This window comes from Nipponia nippon, unplaced genomic scaffold (assembly GCF_047370975.1).
Source record: "Nipponia nippon isolate SJK-2023a ecotype South Korea unplaced genomic scaffold, ASM4737097v1 scaffold_32, whole genome shotgun sequence".
NCBI classification, from domain to species: domain Eukaryota; kingdom Metazoa; phylum Chordata; class Aves; order Pelecaniformes; family Threskiornithidae; genus Nipponia; species Nipponia nippon.
In genome coordinates this window covers 2,719,650-2,733,968 of record NW_028262350.1, presented here as the reverse complement: position 1 = coordinate 2,733,968, position 14,319 = coordinate 2,719,650, and the positions used below count along the sequence as shown (strand labels likewise).

The 14,319-nt window shown below is 62.3% G+C and overlaps 1 protein-coding gene across 4 annotated transcripts in view; it reads right to left on the bottom strand.

Moving 5' to 3' along the window:
• The window catches only part of SRCIN1 (SRC kinase signaling inhibitor 1), a 58,509-nt gene that overhangs the window by 11,607 nt on the left and 32,583 nt on the right, over window positions 1-14,319 (bottom strand). For all 4 annotated transcript variants that reach the window (XM_087770326.1, XM_087770328.1, XM_087770327.1 and 1 more), the window contains 14 exons: window positions 7,723-7,915; window positions 7,136-7,334; window positions 6,864-6,957; window positions 5,619-6,448; window positions 5,163-5,255; window positions 4,917-4,960; window positions 4,421-4,599; window positions 4,118-4,293; window positions 3,770-3,900; window positions 2,591-2,738; window positions 1,424-1,736; window positions 808-1,057; window positions 432-586; window positions 163-315 (listed from right to left, as the gene is read on the bottom strand). In XM_087770326.1, coding sequence (XP_087626452.1) covers window positions 163-315; window positions 432-586; window positions 808-1,057; window positions 1,424-1,736; window positions 2,591-2,738; window positions 3,770-3,900; window positions 4,118-4,293; window positions 4,421-4,599; window positions 4,917-4,960; window positions 5,163-5,255; window positions 5,619-6,448; window positions 6,864-6,957; window positions 7,136-7,334; window positions 7,723-7,915 — 2,958 coding nt within the window. The remainder of the gene's footprint in view (window positions 1-162; window positions 316-431; window positions 587-807; window positions 1,058-1,423; window positions 1,737-2,590; window positions 2,739-3,769; window positions 3,901-4,117; window positions 4,294-4,420; window positions 4,600-4,916; window positions 4,961-5,162; window positions 5,256-5,618; window positions 6,449-6,863; window positions 6,958-7,135; window positions 7,335-7,722; window positions 7,916-14,319) is intronic.

Below are 14,319 nucleotides of genomic sequence, written 5' to 3'. Positions count from 1 at the left end.
TGCTGTGCTGATGCTTGGGATGTCATTCCCCGGACCCGATCCCAAGGTGTTCCCCGCAGGTGCTGGGAGCCGGGCGCAGCCACGCGTGAGTGGACAGGGCAGGGCGGGCATCGCCTCCTGTGCGGGTCAGCTGGGGCATCCCGCAGCCCCTCCCACGCTCACCTCCAGCTCCGCAATGATGCGGTCCTCGTCGTCGTCATCTTTGATGGCAGAGGCAATGATGGGAGGGGTGGACGCCGGCCTGACCACCTCTGACACCGTCCGTCTCAGCTTCACCTGGGGCTTCTGGGTCTCCAGCTCCTCCGACTCGGCCTTCTGCAAGGGGGGAGCAGGGCAGTGAGGGCCGGGGGGCACTGGGAGCCGGGGTTGGTCTTGCCAATGGTGACCTGCTCAGTCCAGCCCAGCAGCCATCCCACGGTCCCGCTCCCTACCTTCATAAAACCGGGCTCCTTCTTGCTGGTGACGATGACTTCGCCGCTGCGGGTTGTGGTCAGCCCGTGGGATGAGGGGAAGCTCCGGCGTGGAGGAGGAGGTGGCGGTGATTTGGAGGGCTTCTCAGTCCGGTACCGTGGCACCGTCAGTTCGTCTGGGCACAAACGATGCTGTGAGGGCACGAGACCTTTCCCTGCCCCTCTAATACAACACCCGAGGTTCACCCGCTGCCTCCCTGGGCACAAACCTCCCTTCGGGGCAGCATTGCTCAGCCCCGGGAGACCCGCTGCTGACAGCACAGCCAGCGCACACACAGCATCAGGCACCCCCACCCCTGGGATCCGGAGGTGGACCCCTGCCCTCCCCACGCCATACCTGAGCCCCTGCGGCCATTGGGGTCCCCCTTGCCCCCCGACTTCGGTGCGTGCTGCGGCTTGGAGGGCTTGTGCTCAGGCGTGGAGGCGGTGCTGCCGCTGCCCGTGCCTTGCTTGTGCTTGGCAGCGAACTCCAGGTCGGGGATGGCCTTCATCAGCTCGGCTTGCGTCTCCTCCAGGAGGCGGTTGATGTCCTTGGCACTGTACTGGGTCAGCGCTGCCCGCTTCTCCTCCCAGTCCCGCTCGGCAGCCTGCAGACGGCAGGCAGAGCCCGCTGCAGCCCCCATCCACGCAGCAGCTTCTCCTGCCCTTGCAGGCAGGACCAGGACGTGACCGCGGCCCCGCTGCTGCCCCGCAACCTGCTGCCGAGCCTGGGAGGAGTGGGGGGGCCAGCACTGCCCCCTTCCCCAAGCTGCACACCCCCCGACATGCAATTGGGGGTGCTCCCAAGGCTGCCAGCATCACCTGGGGCTCCCCACCCTCCAGACACCCCATCGGCTACGAACCCAGCAAGGAGGAGGATGGACCCAGTTCCTGTCCCAGTTTCAGCTGGCAGACATAGGGATAGACCCTCTAGAAGAGCTCCCCCAGCTGAGGAACCCATCCCAGGCTCTCACCTCCACGGATACAGCTTTGTCCGCACTCTTCTTGCTGGGGGTCTCCGGGCCCGTCTGGGTCTTGGCGGGTACCATCTCCGGAGCTCGGGAAGGGTTATTGCTCTTGGAGGGGTGGGTCTGTGTTTGGGGGGGGCTGTGCCCGAAGCTGGGCATGCCCAGGGTCTCGGTGACAGCCGTCAGATGGTGGAGGCTCACTGGGGGGCTGGTGGGCATCTCCAGATCGAGCCCTTTGCTGAAGTCTGTCTCAGGGGCCACCTTCTTGGGGGACTGGCTGAGGTTGCTGGGGGAGGTCCACACACCTTCGTCCACTTGCCTGCCAGGGACGGAGCGAAGGTACGGGAGGTTACTGCACCCTCTCCAAGCCACGCCGCAAAAAACTTGCTCTCCTGCAACTGTGCGTTATACGGCTGAGGGTTTAGCTTCTCTGATGGCTAGGAAGGGGTTGGAGTTGATGCTACAGCCTCTCTTGGGGCAGCACACAAATAAGCTCCTCTACCTGGCTGTCCACTTTCATGAACCTTGGAGGAAAGCGGATCTCTCCGAATCCTGCCCCTCTGTCAGATCTGGCTGAAATGACAGGCCCTTTGGATTCAGGAGTTATTGGGGCCGAGGAATGACAGGTAGGCAGATTCAGACACTGCGTGATCATACAAGTTCATTTCCATAGAAAACCAGGCTAGCAGTGAGCCCGAGGCCAGCCCAGTGCCGGCGCACTCCTGCAGCGTGGCCGAGCCGTGAGCCATCCGGAACGGCCTCGTAATGGGAAGAGGCAGGTGGGCTCAGCCGCGGTGCACGGCCCAGCCTGCCGCTATCGTTAGATCTGGAAGATGATTTTTCTCCAGCAGAACATTTTTCTGCTCCTCAGGAAAGAGATTTCTGATCACACCAAGGGTTGCCTTTCTATCTGGATAGACGACCACGCTTTTTTCAAGGAGATAAGGAAAAGTCAGTTCAGCAAGAGGGGTTCCCACATCCACACTAGAGAGGACCGAGGGCATTTTTAAGTTCCTTAGCAGATAAATGAGCCTTTTATCAACAGCCCTTGGGTTTTGCATCCATAACGCAGAGAGGACACTGGCACCCATGCGGGGGGCACAGGGACAACTGAAGGGACTGGCTGTGTCCTCCGAGGTGCTCAAGGGGCCGGGGTCAGGGCTTGGTGCTCACCTGCGGATCTGGGCGAGGGTGTCCGTCACCGTCTTGCAGCGCTTGAGCAGACCATCAAGGCGGTTCGGCTCCTCCTTGAGGAACTTGACAGCTTCCACCTCCACCCGCAGCACCACCCGCATCTTGCTCTGCAGGCTGGGGAACTGGGCTGGGGTGGGAGAGTGGGGGGTCACCAGGGCCCTGCCATGCTGGGGAGCCCCTCCCGGTGCCTGGCTGGCAGTGCCAGGGCACCCCACACCCACCAAAACCACCACGGCCATCATACCCATGGCAAGGGCACCCTGCCAGACAGAGCAGGATGAATCCTGGGGAGCCTGGGCTGGCGTCTCTCCTGCTCCCCATGCCCATCATCCCTCCTCCATCCACCCACAGGCACCGATCTTAGCCCCTGATGGTGCCCTCTCCACATCCGTGGGCACCAAACACTGCCCTGGAGCTGGGGGCTGGGTAGCCAGGACCCTGGGGACTCGGTGGCAGGGGGTGACATGGAGCAGGTTGCTCCTGGCTCCCTGCCCGGTGCTCTGCTCACCATCCCGGCTGCTCAGCATCAGCCCGACGTTACAGAAAGGCTGCAGAAAAGCGGAGCTGCTCCTACCTCTGCCCTGTGCCCCCCAGCCCTCCCCACGGCCCCCCCGGCCCTCCTTCTCGCAATCGCAGCGATTGCTGCCAAATCATCATTTAGTGTCTGCCTTGGCCCTGGCAGGGAGGAGCTCTGCCACTTTGAATCGAGGTGCAGGGAGTCTGCTTGCGAAAGGCAGGATGGGGACAACCCGGGGACGGGAGCAGCAAAATGAAGGGCAGCGTGCACGGGGGTGGGCAAGTGCAAGGTCCTGCAGGAGAGGGGCAGGCAGCAGCTCCGAGCAGCCATGAGCTGTTGGGGGGACTCGGGCAGAGTCCACAGGACCGATTTGGACAGCCAGCAGAGCAAAGAGGGACAGGCAGCAGGAGCATGGGGTGCAGCCCTCACCCCTGCAGCAGCCCAAAGCCTGCAGGACGCACACAACGCCGACAGGCACTGGGGGAACCTGCCCTGGGGATGCAGGTGAACACACCGGCAGCTGCAAACACGCAAACCCAAAGGCAACAGGCAGGCTGGAGCATCCCGTGCACGAGGATGGAGCAGGGAGATGCAGGCAGGCTCCGTTTGCCACCCAGCCCTGGCCACGGCCACCTCCTCACCCTTGAGGTCTGTCAGCGTCTCCCCCAGCTGCTTGAGCACCACCGCCTTCTCCTCCAGCTCCTGCACAGGGATGAGCCGGTGGTTGTGGGCCAAATCCTTCTGGATCTTCTCCACTGACTTCTCCAGGTCACTGTGAGCACAGAGGCAGGGCAGGGGAGTCACTGCTGCTCCAGGATGCTGGAAAGCCCCAGGGGTGGGCTGGGGACCCGTCCCCATGCTAGACATGCAGTCAAGGATGTGACCAGAGCTGCTGATTTACACCCATGGAGGATCTGGCCCATCGAGGTCAGCATGCAAGGACCCCCTCCCCACTCGCACGCCCAGCCCTGCGGCCAGCCCCAGCTCACTTGAGCTGCTGGGTGATCAGCTCCTCCTCGTTGAGGTAGCGGAGCCGTTCCTCTTCAACCAAGCTGCGCTGGCGCTGCAGGGGGTCCTCGTGCTTGCGCACGGTGTCCGTCACCCGCACGCTGATCTCCGTCTCTGTCCGCCGCAGCATCGTCTTCACCATCTCCTGGTTCTGCAGCTGCGGGGACGAGGAGGGGGGATTCAGGTTGGACGAGATCCCCCCCGATGGGGACTGGTGTGGGTGCAGGGCTGGCCACTTGTAGGGACAAGAGCTGGGCCGGGTTGGGGACCCCCCCGGTACCCACCTGCAGCTTCTTCAGCTGCTGCAGTTGGTTGCGGAGGTCGCTGGTGTTCTGCTGCAGGTCGTGGAGGTGCAGCTGCATGTGCAAGCGGGTGATGGCAGTGGGCTGCCCCGCCGGCGTGCTGGTGGCGGAGGGCGGCGGAGGCGCGGGCACCGGTGTCCCCATGCCGCTGCGGCTGGTCGCTGCGGGGAGGGCAAGCAGAGGCTGCTGAGGGAAGATACCCCACCCCAGGGGAGGTTGCAGACTCCACTCCTCTGCTTTCCCAGGAAAAACGTCTCTTTCCCACCCTGTCCTTTGGTCCAGCAGGTGCTCTACCCACTACCCCCACGCTGGCTCCACCCCGGAGCTGCCCCTTAGTGGGACAGGGGGTCCCACTGGTTGCCAGCATGTGGTGGGGGCTGCAGAGCCCCCGCTCCTGCGCCCACCTCGGGACTCCCAGCGGCCGTGGGCAGAGGGAGGGGGTGCTGCCGGGTGAGGAGCTGGCTCTCCAGTCACTTACATGCTGATGGGGGGGTCCCGCCGTTGGTGGCTTCTGTCTTCTCGCTGCAATGAGAGAGAGGAGGGGAGTGAGCATGGACCAGGCACCTCCATCCTGACTGGCTCAGGGCCACAGAGGCACAGGGGGGCTGGTGTCCCCCGGGAGGGGGGCAGGAGCCCCCAGCCTCAGCAGCAAACAGCCCAGCTGGAGGCATCCCCCTCCCCGCAGCCGACCCCGGGGTCCCACACCTGCCCTCCTGCTCCTTACCTGGGGGTCTCGGCCTCGGAGCCACGGAGCAGCGCGCTCTGCACCAGTCCCGTCAGGCTGGCGATCTGCTTCTCCATCGCCTCCATCCGCTCCCTGCCACGGGGAAGGGAGAGGGGCCGGGTGAGGAGCTGGCTCCGGCACCGCGGACACCCTCAGGCTTGTCCTGGCCTCACCTGCACCCACCCACCAGGTCCCTGCAAGTCCCAGGAGGGACGTCAGGGAGGCGGCAGCGCTGCTGTCACCAGCTACATCCACCCCCTTCATTCCCTCTCTCTTCTTGCCTCCAGCTACCTCCAGCCCTGCACAATTTGGTGCTTCATTGCCCACCCTGGCACCTCTGCCATGGTGGTGACCAGGCACAGCCTTCCTCCGCTCTTCCTCTGCCTTCCCAGCTGCACCGATGGATGACCACCCGAACAGCAAAGCTCGTATCCATGGGGGGGGTTCCCTTCTCACCTTGTTTCTGTGTCCTTGGCTGGTCCAGGGGAGCCGAACCCTGAGAGTGGGCGATCGCTGGGACCGGGAAACAGCTCCGGAGGGCCGGAGGAGCTGGGGTTGCGCGGCTTGTTGACGGGGCTCTCCATGAAGACAGAGGAGCAGGAGTCCTTGCGGAAGGACTGACGGACGGGTGAGGAGCGGCTGGGGGGTCCCGAGTAGGGGCTGTGCGGGCTCTGCCCTGGCTGCACGTCCACCAGCCGGCCATCAGCCATCTTCTGCGGCGAGGAGGGGGGCATGCGGAAACCCAAACCGGGTCCGTACGTGTCACTGTAAATGGGTGCGTTGGGCTTGTACAGGCTGTCCTCCAGCTCCGTCTGCAAGGCGGCCGCCGAGTAGGTGCTGAGGGAGCGAACGGAGCCCCGCTTGTACAGCCCCCCCGAGTAGCCGAAAGGGTCTCCCATGCCGGCCAGGGACTGGGTGGAGGTGATGCTGAGCCGGCCTTCGTGCACCATGCCATAGGGATCGGCATAGAGCCCCTCATTCTTCACCAGCACCACGTTCTTCCCGGCCAGGTCCTCGTCCGGCTTCACGTCCCGGCGTTCCAGGATGGCGCTGGGGCTGGGCGAGACGCCCTGGGCAGGCGGCAGGTTGGAGAGACGCTCGCTGTGATGGACAGGGCTACCGGCGTAGGAGGGCGGGCGGCCCCCGCTGTAGGACATGCGGGAGCGAGACGGGGAGGAGGACTGGAGCACCGGCGGAGGGGAGCCGGAGGTGAGGTGGGAAGCCGGGGACATGTTGTTCAGCCGGCGGGTGGGAGACGACTCCCTGGAGGTGTACACCATCTCCCTCTGCGGAAAGGGGCAAGGGGGATCAGCACCGCATCCCTGCGGGCTGGCCCCCTGCCCTTGCTCTGCCTGCCTGGGACCCTGCCTCGCTGCACCCCTCCAAGGACCGAGATCTGCAGCTCCTGCATCTTCATCTGGCCTTGGCAAACGGCAGCTCCCTCATTCCCATCCAGGAGCGGGATGATTTATTCTGATGAATCCCCTAATTATCATGTTTATTACCCTGCTGTCAGGCCCCAAAACATCCATTCTCTTAAAGTAACACTTAACAACGCTGGAACTGGGCAAGATGAATCGCGGTCATTACTCCTTCCACAAACACACGCAATTACCACTCCTGGTCTCCCTTTACTGGTCCCAGCCCACTGGGTGCACCCACACCGCAGGCTGTCCCCGTGTCACCCCGTCCCCCCCTTACCCTCAGGTCACCGTTGGTGATGTGTGAGGCTGGGAACGAGGCGTAGAGCGGCTCTTTCCGGTAGATTTTAATGATACTTCTGTCCTGGATATCACTGAAAGGAGAGGCAGAGCCGTGAGCATCCCGGACAGGCAGCCGCTGAGCAAGTCCCAGCCACAGGACTGCACCCAAACCCACCCTTCCGCTTTCATTCCACTAATTTTCTTGCTCATGATGCCCTTAAAGAAAGGAAAAATCAGTCTGTGGTGGACTTCTGAGCCCCCCAGCCTCACCGGACATCCTCCAGCTCGTAGAAGACGTTGCGTGACTCGTCCTTGATGAGGATGGCAGTGTTGGGAGACTTCAGCATCCCCATGGTGAGCTTCTGGGGGAACATATGGACAATGAGGGCGTGCAGGGTGTCCATGCTGCTGATCTCGTGGGTGATGTGGACGCGCCTCGTCTCATCCCCAAACTGCAGGAAAAGGACCCCTGGAAGCAGAGGGAGCAGAAAGCGGTGAGGCGTGCCCGCACCCCTTCTCCATGCAATGCCGAACACGTGCTGAGGCCAGCGATGCAGCTTGGCCCACCTGCTTGGAGGTCTCTGTGCATGCCCGACCGAAGGCTCGGGGACCTCTGTGCCACCCAACCTCACCCTGGAGCAGCGAGGCCGAAGGCAGCTCACCCCGCTCGGCCACCCCACACAGCGTGCAGTGCCCCCCTGCTCCTCCTGGGGTTATTCAGGCAGATACAAGCCAATCCCCCACCCCGCACACGCCGGCATCTGCCCCCAGAGGCAGGCAGAGATGTTTGGTGGTGGCCAGGCAGGTACGTGCTGCCCATGCTGCCCGTCCCAGGAGATGCCGAGCCCCAAGGGTACCTGGTGATCGCAGCTTCGTCTGGCTCGTGGAGCGGGACAAGGGCAAGCTCTGCCGGAACCGGTTCATCCTGTTGAACCCGAGGGGCAGCTCCGCTTCCGACATGGTTTCCAGGGATTCGGCCGAGGCGAAGGAGAGTTTGGCTTGATCGGCCAAGCCAGGCTGGGAGCCCTGGGAGTGCCGGGAGCTCCTCGTCTGGAAGGGGAGAGGGGAGAGGTCAGAGGAGAGCTGTGCTGGGTACCCCAGCCCCGGTCTGCTCCCCTGGACGCAGCGGCGTGCTGCTCCCGCGTTGCCTCTGGAGGCCGGTGCCGGGATGGAGAGGCTCGGGTGAGGCTGAGCCGCATCCAGGGATGCTTGGTCCTGGATCCCTGGCTAAGTCAGCACACCGACGTGGGCCAGACACCGTGCCAGCTCGAGGCCTCCTCCAGCTCCTGCTCTAAGCATGAACAACCATTTACTGTCCCCTTGTCTCCCGCAATTTTTTGCTCACGTTTTCCGCTTCAGGCTGGCAGCGCTCTGCATTCCAAAGCCTCCCAGTGCAGTTCCAGGCGCCTTTGAGTTCCCCCACCAGCAACCCAGTGAAATAAAACCAGCGGTAGCTAGCTGGTGACACAGCCAGGGCTCGCATGCAAGCACTGGAATAACCTTAGCAATTACAGGAGGTTACACATCCATTACGCCAATGAACCAGCTCCCGGGAAACATAAATGCCCGGCTTATTCTGGAAGCAAAGCAGCGGCAAGGTTTATGGCTGCCTGAGCCGGGAGAAAGTAATGGGTTTGGGTTTATAGCAGTAAAAATTTAATATGCCAGGAGTCCAATTTCACATGGCCAAGCGTATATGCACTGCATAAAAGTTCAGGCTACAGACGTGGGCTTTCTGCACAAACATCTCCAAACACGCAGCCAGGTCCCCTTGCCGCAGGTACCCGCCCGGCAGTGGAGCCAACGCTGCCTGTCAATACCCCAAAATGCAAGGCCTGATTTTCCAGACACATGTTTAACGTTGGCAAATCAAACAGAGAGAACAAACAGCTCCTGGGGTGTGGAAAAGGCGGCATGGAAGGGACAACAGCTCTATTTTAAGACCAAAAAGAAAAATCAATATGAAATGATAACAGCCATCATCATCATTTAAATTAGACATTAATCGGAAGATTTAATTAATCCTGCGGGGCGGGGTTTCTAGGACTTGAAATGTTCTCGCTGTAGCTAATTGCTGGAAAATTGACTGCTTAGTTTTGTTGTTGTTTTAGCACAAAGCACGCTGGCAGCGCAGATGCTTAAAGTCTTACATCAAGAAAGGGAAGCGGGGCTGGACCGCAGCCGGGCCAGCGCATCCACCAGCACCAGCCACGGGGGCCGGGGGGGCTTGGCAGCGGGTGAGGCTGCAGTGAGCCGGAGGCGATGGAGAGCCCCGGTCCCCTCTCCCCCATGTTCACGGCGTGCAGGTCTTTGGGTGTAGCAGCTGGTTTTTTGGGGCTCCCCACCCTTGTACAACCCTGGGAAACCTTGAGGGCTTGTGGTCCCTCATCTCCGTCTGCCTTGCTCCGGGTTTGTGGTGCTGTCCCCCAGCTCCCAACCCAGGATGGATCCTTGGCCGCAGGGATGGGGCAGGCAGCACGTGGTCAGGATGCAACCCACGCTGCCGGGGCTGCACCTCAGCCTGGCTTTGCCCTCCTGGCAGCCCTTTCCTCTGCTCCTTCCCCTGCTCCGTGCCAGCGGGGTCTCACCCTGCCCCATCTCCAGACATCCCTCCCCGCTCCCCCCACCCAAACACCCCCAAACAGAGCCCACATCTGGGCTGGACTTTAAAAGCTGTCGAGCTTTCACGGGAGATGACAAAAGGCCGTTGGCTCGCACACCCCCTCCCCAGGACGTGTTTTGTCTGGAGAAAATAATCATAAGAAAAAACTGGTTTAGCTGAGGGGGGGATCGCTGCCTCCCCCTCCCCGTGGCACGCCAGGACGGCTGAGACCGCGTTGCCACGTAGCATCCTTGTTGCTAAGGGCTGTTGCGGTGTGCGTGCTCAGCGCATCACCCCAATGCACCGCAGTCCCTCCAGCCCCTAGAGCACAACACCCCAACGCACCACAGCCCCTACAGCCCCTAGAGCACAACACCCCAACACGCCGTGGTCCCTACAGCCCCTAGAGCACAACACCCCAACACGCCACAGCCCCTACAGCCCCTAGAGCACAACACCCCAACACGCCGTGGTCCCTACAGCCCCTAGGGCACAACACCCCAATGCACCACAGCCCCTACAGCCCCTAGAGCACAACACCCCAACACACCGCAGCCCCTACAGCCCCTAGAGCACAACACCCCAACACACCGCAGCCCCTGTAGCGCAACACCCCAACACGCCATGGTCCCTACAGCCCCTGTAGCACAACACCCCAACGCACCGTGGTCCCTATAGCTTGCGGGATGGCTGCAGGAGCAGGGAGAGCTGCCCTGCTCCAGGTGAGCCCAGACCCCTCCTGCCTCTGCCCCGGGGCTGCAGCTGACCTCAAGTAATTAAGCTCATCTGATGGAGCTAATTATGGCATCAGTCAAAAAAAAAAAAAGGAAAAAAAGGGCAAGATGGAAATTAATGGGTTTTTAGCCTGGAAGGGACCGTTCTGGCCTGATGCTCAGCGCAATGTGCTCAGGGAATGGCTCTCCCAGCCCGAGCAGGGACCCAGCGGCCCCGCACAGCCCTCGCTGGCACCAGGGCAAGAGCCGCACACCCTGTCCCTGCTGCAGGGCACCTCCGCGGGCACCGGACCCTCCGCTGCTGGCACGGGGCACCCGCGTACCCCGGGCCAATGCAGGACACTGGCGAGCTGGAAAGGACAGACCCTGCGGTGTGAGGGGGGGACTCCAAGTGCTACTGGGGGGTGTCTCTGCCATTTCTTGCCTGCGGCCATTTCAGCCACACCGGCTTTGCTGGGGGGTGCAGCTGCAGGACCCGGGTGCCCATGCAGCCTTGCAGCCGCAGCAGGGAGCAGAGATGCCCGGCAAGGGTGGAGCGTGGCGGCTGCTCCGTCCTTGGCCTCCAGCAGACCATTAATGAGCCGACTCCAAGGGAACTGGTTTTTATTGCTCTTCCTCGCTAATGACTTATCCTGCTATAAGATAATACGTTAACTGACAGCTCAGCCCCCACACATCCTGCCTCCCGCCCCTGCCACCGGCTGCTGCCGACATGGCACGGCAGCCCCCGGGGGGGCTCCGCTTCCCCCCCAGCCCCATTCACTCGCAGGTGGGACCCGATCACAGCCACCGAGGCCATGGCTCACCCCAAGCGTGTCGGGACCCGACACTTTCATGCAGCTTCATCCATCGCCGTGGAGTCTAAAATGGGTGCCCAGATCCCTGCTTCGCTGGAGATGCTTTGGGGGGGCCCAATCCTGCCTTGCTGGGTGCCGCCCTGGGATGAACAGTGCCTGGACCTGTCTGTGCCAGTGTCTGCATCGACAGGATGGATGTCCCCTGCTGTCACGGGGGAACGTCACCCCGCTGAGTGCTGCCCCGCTGTCCATCCGGAGGAGGGGGAGACGCGGGGCTGCTGGCGCTGCCCTGCTCCTGGGGGCACGCAAGGCTCCGGCTCCCCGGGCGCCTGCCGGGGCTGGTGCTTGGGGTGCACGGGCTGAGCTTTCAATCCGATGCCGGATGAAAATAAACCTCAAACCCTCACCACTGTCTCTGGAAGGGAAAGGGTGTTCTCCCTCTGGCCCAGACCGTATCAGACAGGGTGAGATATCAAAGGCTGCAACAGTCATATACTGAGCACACAATAACGATCCTAATACCCTCCTGCTTCAGGAGCACCGTCCAGCCCAAAGGCCTCGCCTTCCCGCCTGCCTGCTGCGTATCGAAGCCCCACGGCCCGACCGCGGCAAGGACAGATGCTGGCACCCCCCAGGGCACTGCTCTGCACGCTGCTGGCTGCGGCCATGCAGGATCCCACTCCACGCAGCTCCCAGCTGGGGAAGGCTCTGGGGGTGGTGGATAAATCCCAGCCACCGCAGCAGCGCTTTGCAGGGAGGTGACCAAACCCTGTCCTGGACCTCCAGCCTGGGAGCAAAGGCGTTTTGCCCCCTGCTTCTCAGTTATGTCCCCCCAGGGGCAGTTTTGCCTGAGCCCAGACCCCCACACAAAGGGCTCAGTCTCCTGCAGCTTCCCAAGAGCCCTGTGGGCACCGAGATCTTTCCCTGTGGCATTTGAAACCCACCCGCGGTGGCAGCGAGGGGCTGGAGGGGAGGGGACGCAGCTCTCCCGCTTGCCGTCCCTGCGCCACAGCGATGCCATGCTGGGAGATGACCCATTTCTTGCTGAACCAGCGTCGTAGCACAGGGTTAATAGGGCGCGGGGCTGATTTCGTGTGCTGGGAGCTGTCGGGGCAGGGCTGGCTCAGCCCCCAGCTCAGGGGCAGCAGCAGCATCTCCCCCCGAGCCCGGGGTCCCGGTGCCTGCCCCGTACCATGGCTCGGAGCGTGGGAAGCAGCAGGTTCATGGGCAGAGCACAAAGAGAAAGCGAAGGAGTGAACCTGCCCAACAGCAAAACAAAAGCCGCCCAAGGCCGCGGTGCCGGCCCCAGCTGGCACCGCAGGTGGGAAAGATGTTGAGCAGCTCGCTTTTGGGAGGGCAGAGCTGCGGCAGATGGGGTGATGGGCACCAAGGTCGGGGCGACTGCAGCCTGCCCTGGGGAAGAAACCCGCTCGCTATCTGCCAGGGAGCAGTTTAAAGCCCCTGGGAGCCTCCTGCATGCTAGAGCAGAGGAAAGCGTGCTGGTACAGAAGCAGCAGCAAAGCTTTGCGCCCTGGGAGTGCACCCTGGGTGCTGTTTTGGTGGTTCTCCCAGTGAAAACCCACTCGCAAAGCACCCGGCTCCCCCAGGCCCCTCCCGGGGAAGGCAGCGGGAGCATCCCCCACGCCGGCGAGGACAGGAGCATCCCCAGCCCCTCCGCACCTCCCTGGGAGTCTTATATAAAAGAGGTGGGACGGGAACAGGGAAGACTTGGGGGCTTTTGTCTTTTATCTCTCCAAAGCTAAAAAAAGATACAATTAAGCGATACTTTTAGCTCCTAAAACTCCCAACAATCCCGTTACTGTCAGCGCAGAAGCAGCTTCATTATATCTGCCTGGCTAGATAAGGATGCTTCTCTCCTCCTTCTCACCCCTCCCTTCTTCTTGTCCCCATCCTTCCCTCCCTTCTTCCACACCCCTCTCCAATATTTTCCAATGTCACCCTCCCCAGCTTCGTGGGCTGAATGCTCAGGGCTGGAGGGAGGGAGGGAAGGAGCCAAGGTGCCAGCGGTGTTGTGGGGACCCGGCGGTGATGGGCACCACAGTTATCCCGCTGGAGTAGGGGCAAGCAGCGGAGCGGCTGGGTCTCGGAGAGCCGAGATGGCTGCAGGGAAGATGGGGAGAGTTTAGGAGAGGAGCAGAGGGACCCAGGGCACAGAGGAGGGTGGCAGAAGAGTTTGGAGGGAGCGGAAAAAAGTGTGGGGAAAGGATCCTGCCCCGGCACGGAGCCGAGCATTCTGCAGCTGTTCCCATGCAAAACGCAAAGCCACCAGAGCTGGTCGCGCTCATTAATATTTCCACTTGCTTCCTAAGGCAGGCAGCAAGCCTGACCCGCAAAGGGACCCTCAGAGACAGAGCAGAGGGTTTGTCACGCCAGAGGCAGTCGAGCCTCTGCCAGCACCTCACTCCTACCCACGCCGAGCTCCGAGGGTGGTGTCGGACTCGACCTGAGAAGAAAGCAGCCATTTCAGGCCCGTTTCTGCCTGACCCCTCTGTGCATCACACGCACCAGCCCTCGGCCACCTGCAGTGTTCGGGCATGTTTCAGCCATGGTAAGAATATTATTTGCAACAAGGAGACGGGGCAGTAGAAGGGGGGTCCCTGAGCACCCTGCTGAGACGTGCGCAGGGCTCCTCTTCCCTCGACCTAGCGCCCAGCCCAGCTCAGCCCGAGCTCTGCAGCCTGTCCTGGCAGAGAGGCCAGCCCCTCTACCCCCGAAAAACCAGCCGAGACAGCCAGAACACAGCCCACAAATACTGATACAGACCTGTATCGCAGCTGGGATGGATAAGCCCTCGCTGTGGTAATGTCACTGGTGGCGCTGGGCCCCGAGCTCAGCCTCTCCCCAGGACCCCATCGTCACCAGGCGAAGCAGCCCGGGCGGCGCGGGGCAGCTGCTGCGGGGCTGGGTCCGGCGGCAGCCCCCAGCCCCCCCAGCTCACGCTCCATCCTGCCCCACAGGCAGGGACGAGGCACTGGAGCGCCTTCGGGCCGGCCGGGCATCGCCCTTGCACGGGTGGACAGACCCTGCAAAGGTCCCGGCCAGCCGCGCTGCTCTGCCACGCTGCCGCCTTCCCGGCTCCCGTCTGTTTGCAGCTCCTCTGCTGTGCCACATGAAGGGGATAAAGGCGAGGGTCCCCTAAAATCCACCCCGGTCAGCTTGGGAAACAGCTGGCACGGAGCTGGCAAGCCCAGCCCTCGGCAAAGCAACACAAGCGGTTATTTACCGAGTACATAAACCCCCAGCTCCAGCCCCTGGTTGGACACTGATCTAGATTAATTCCTCATAATCCCCCTCTCACCA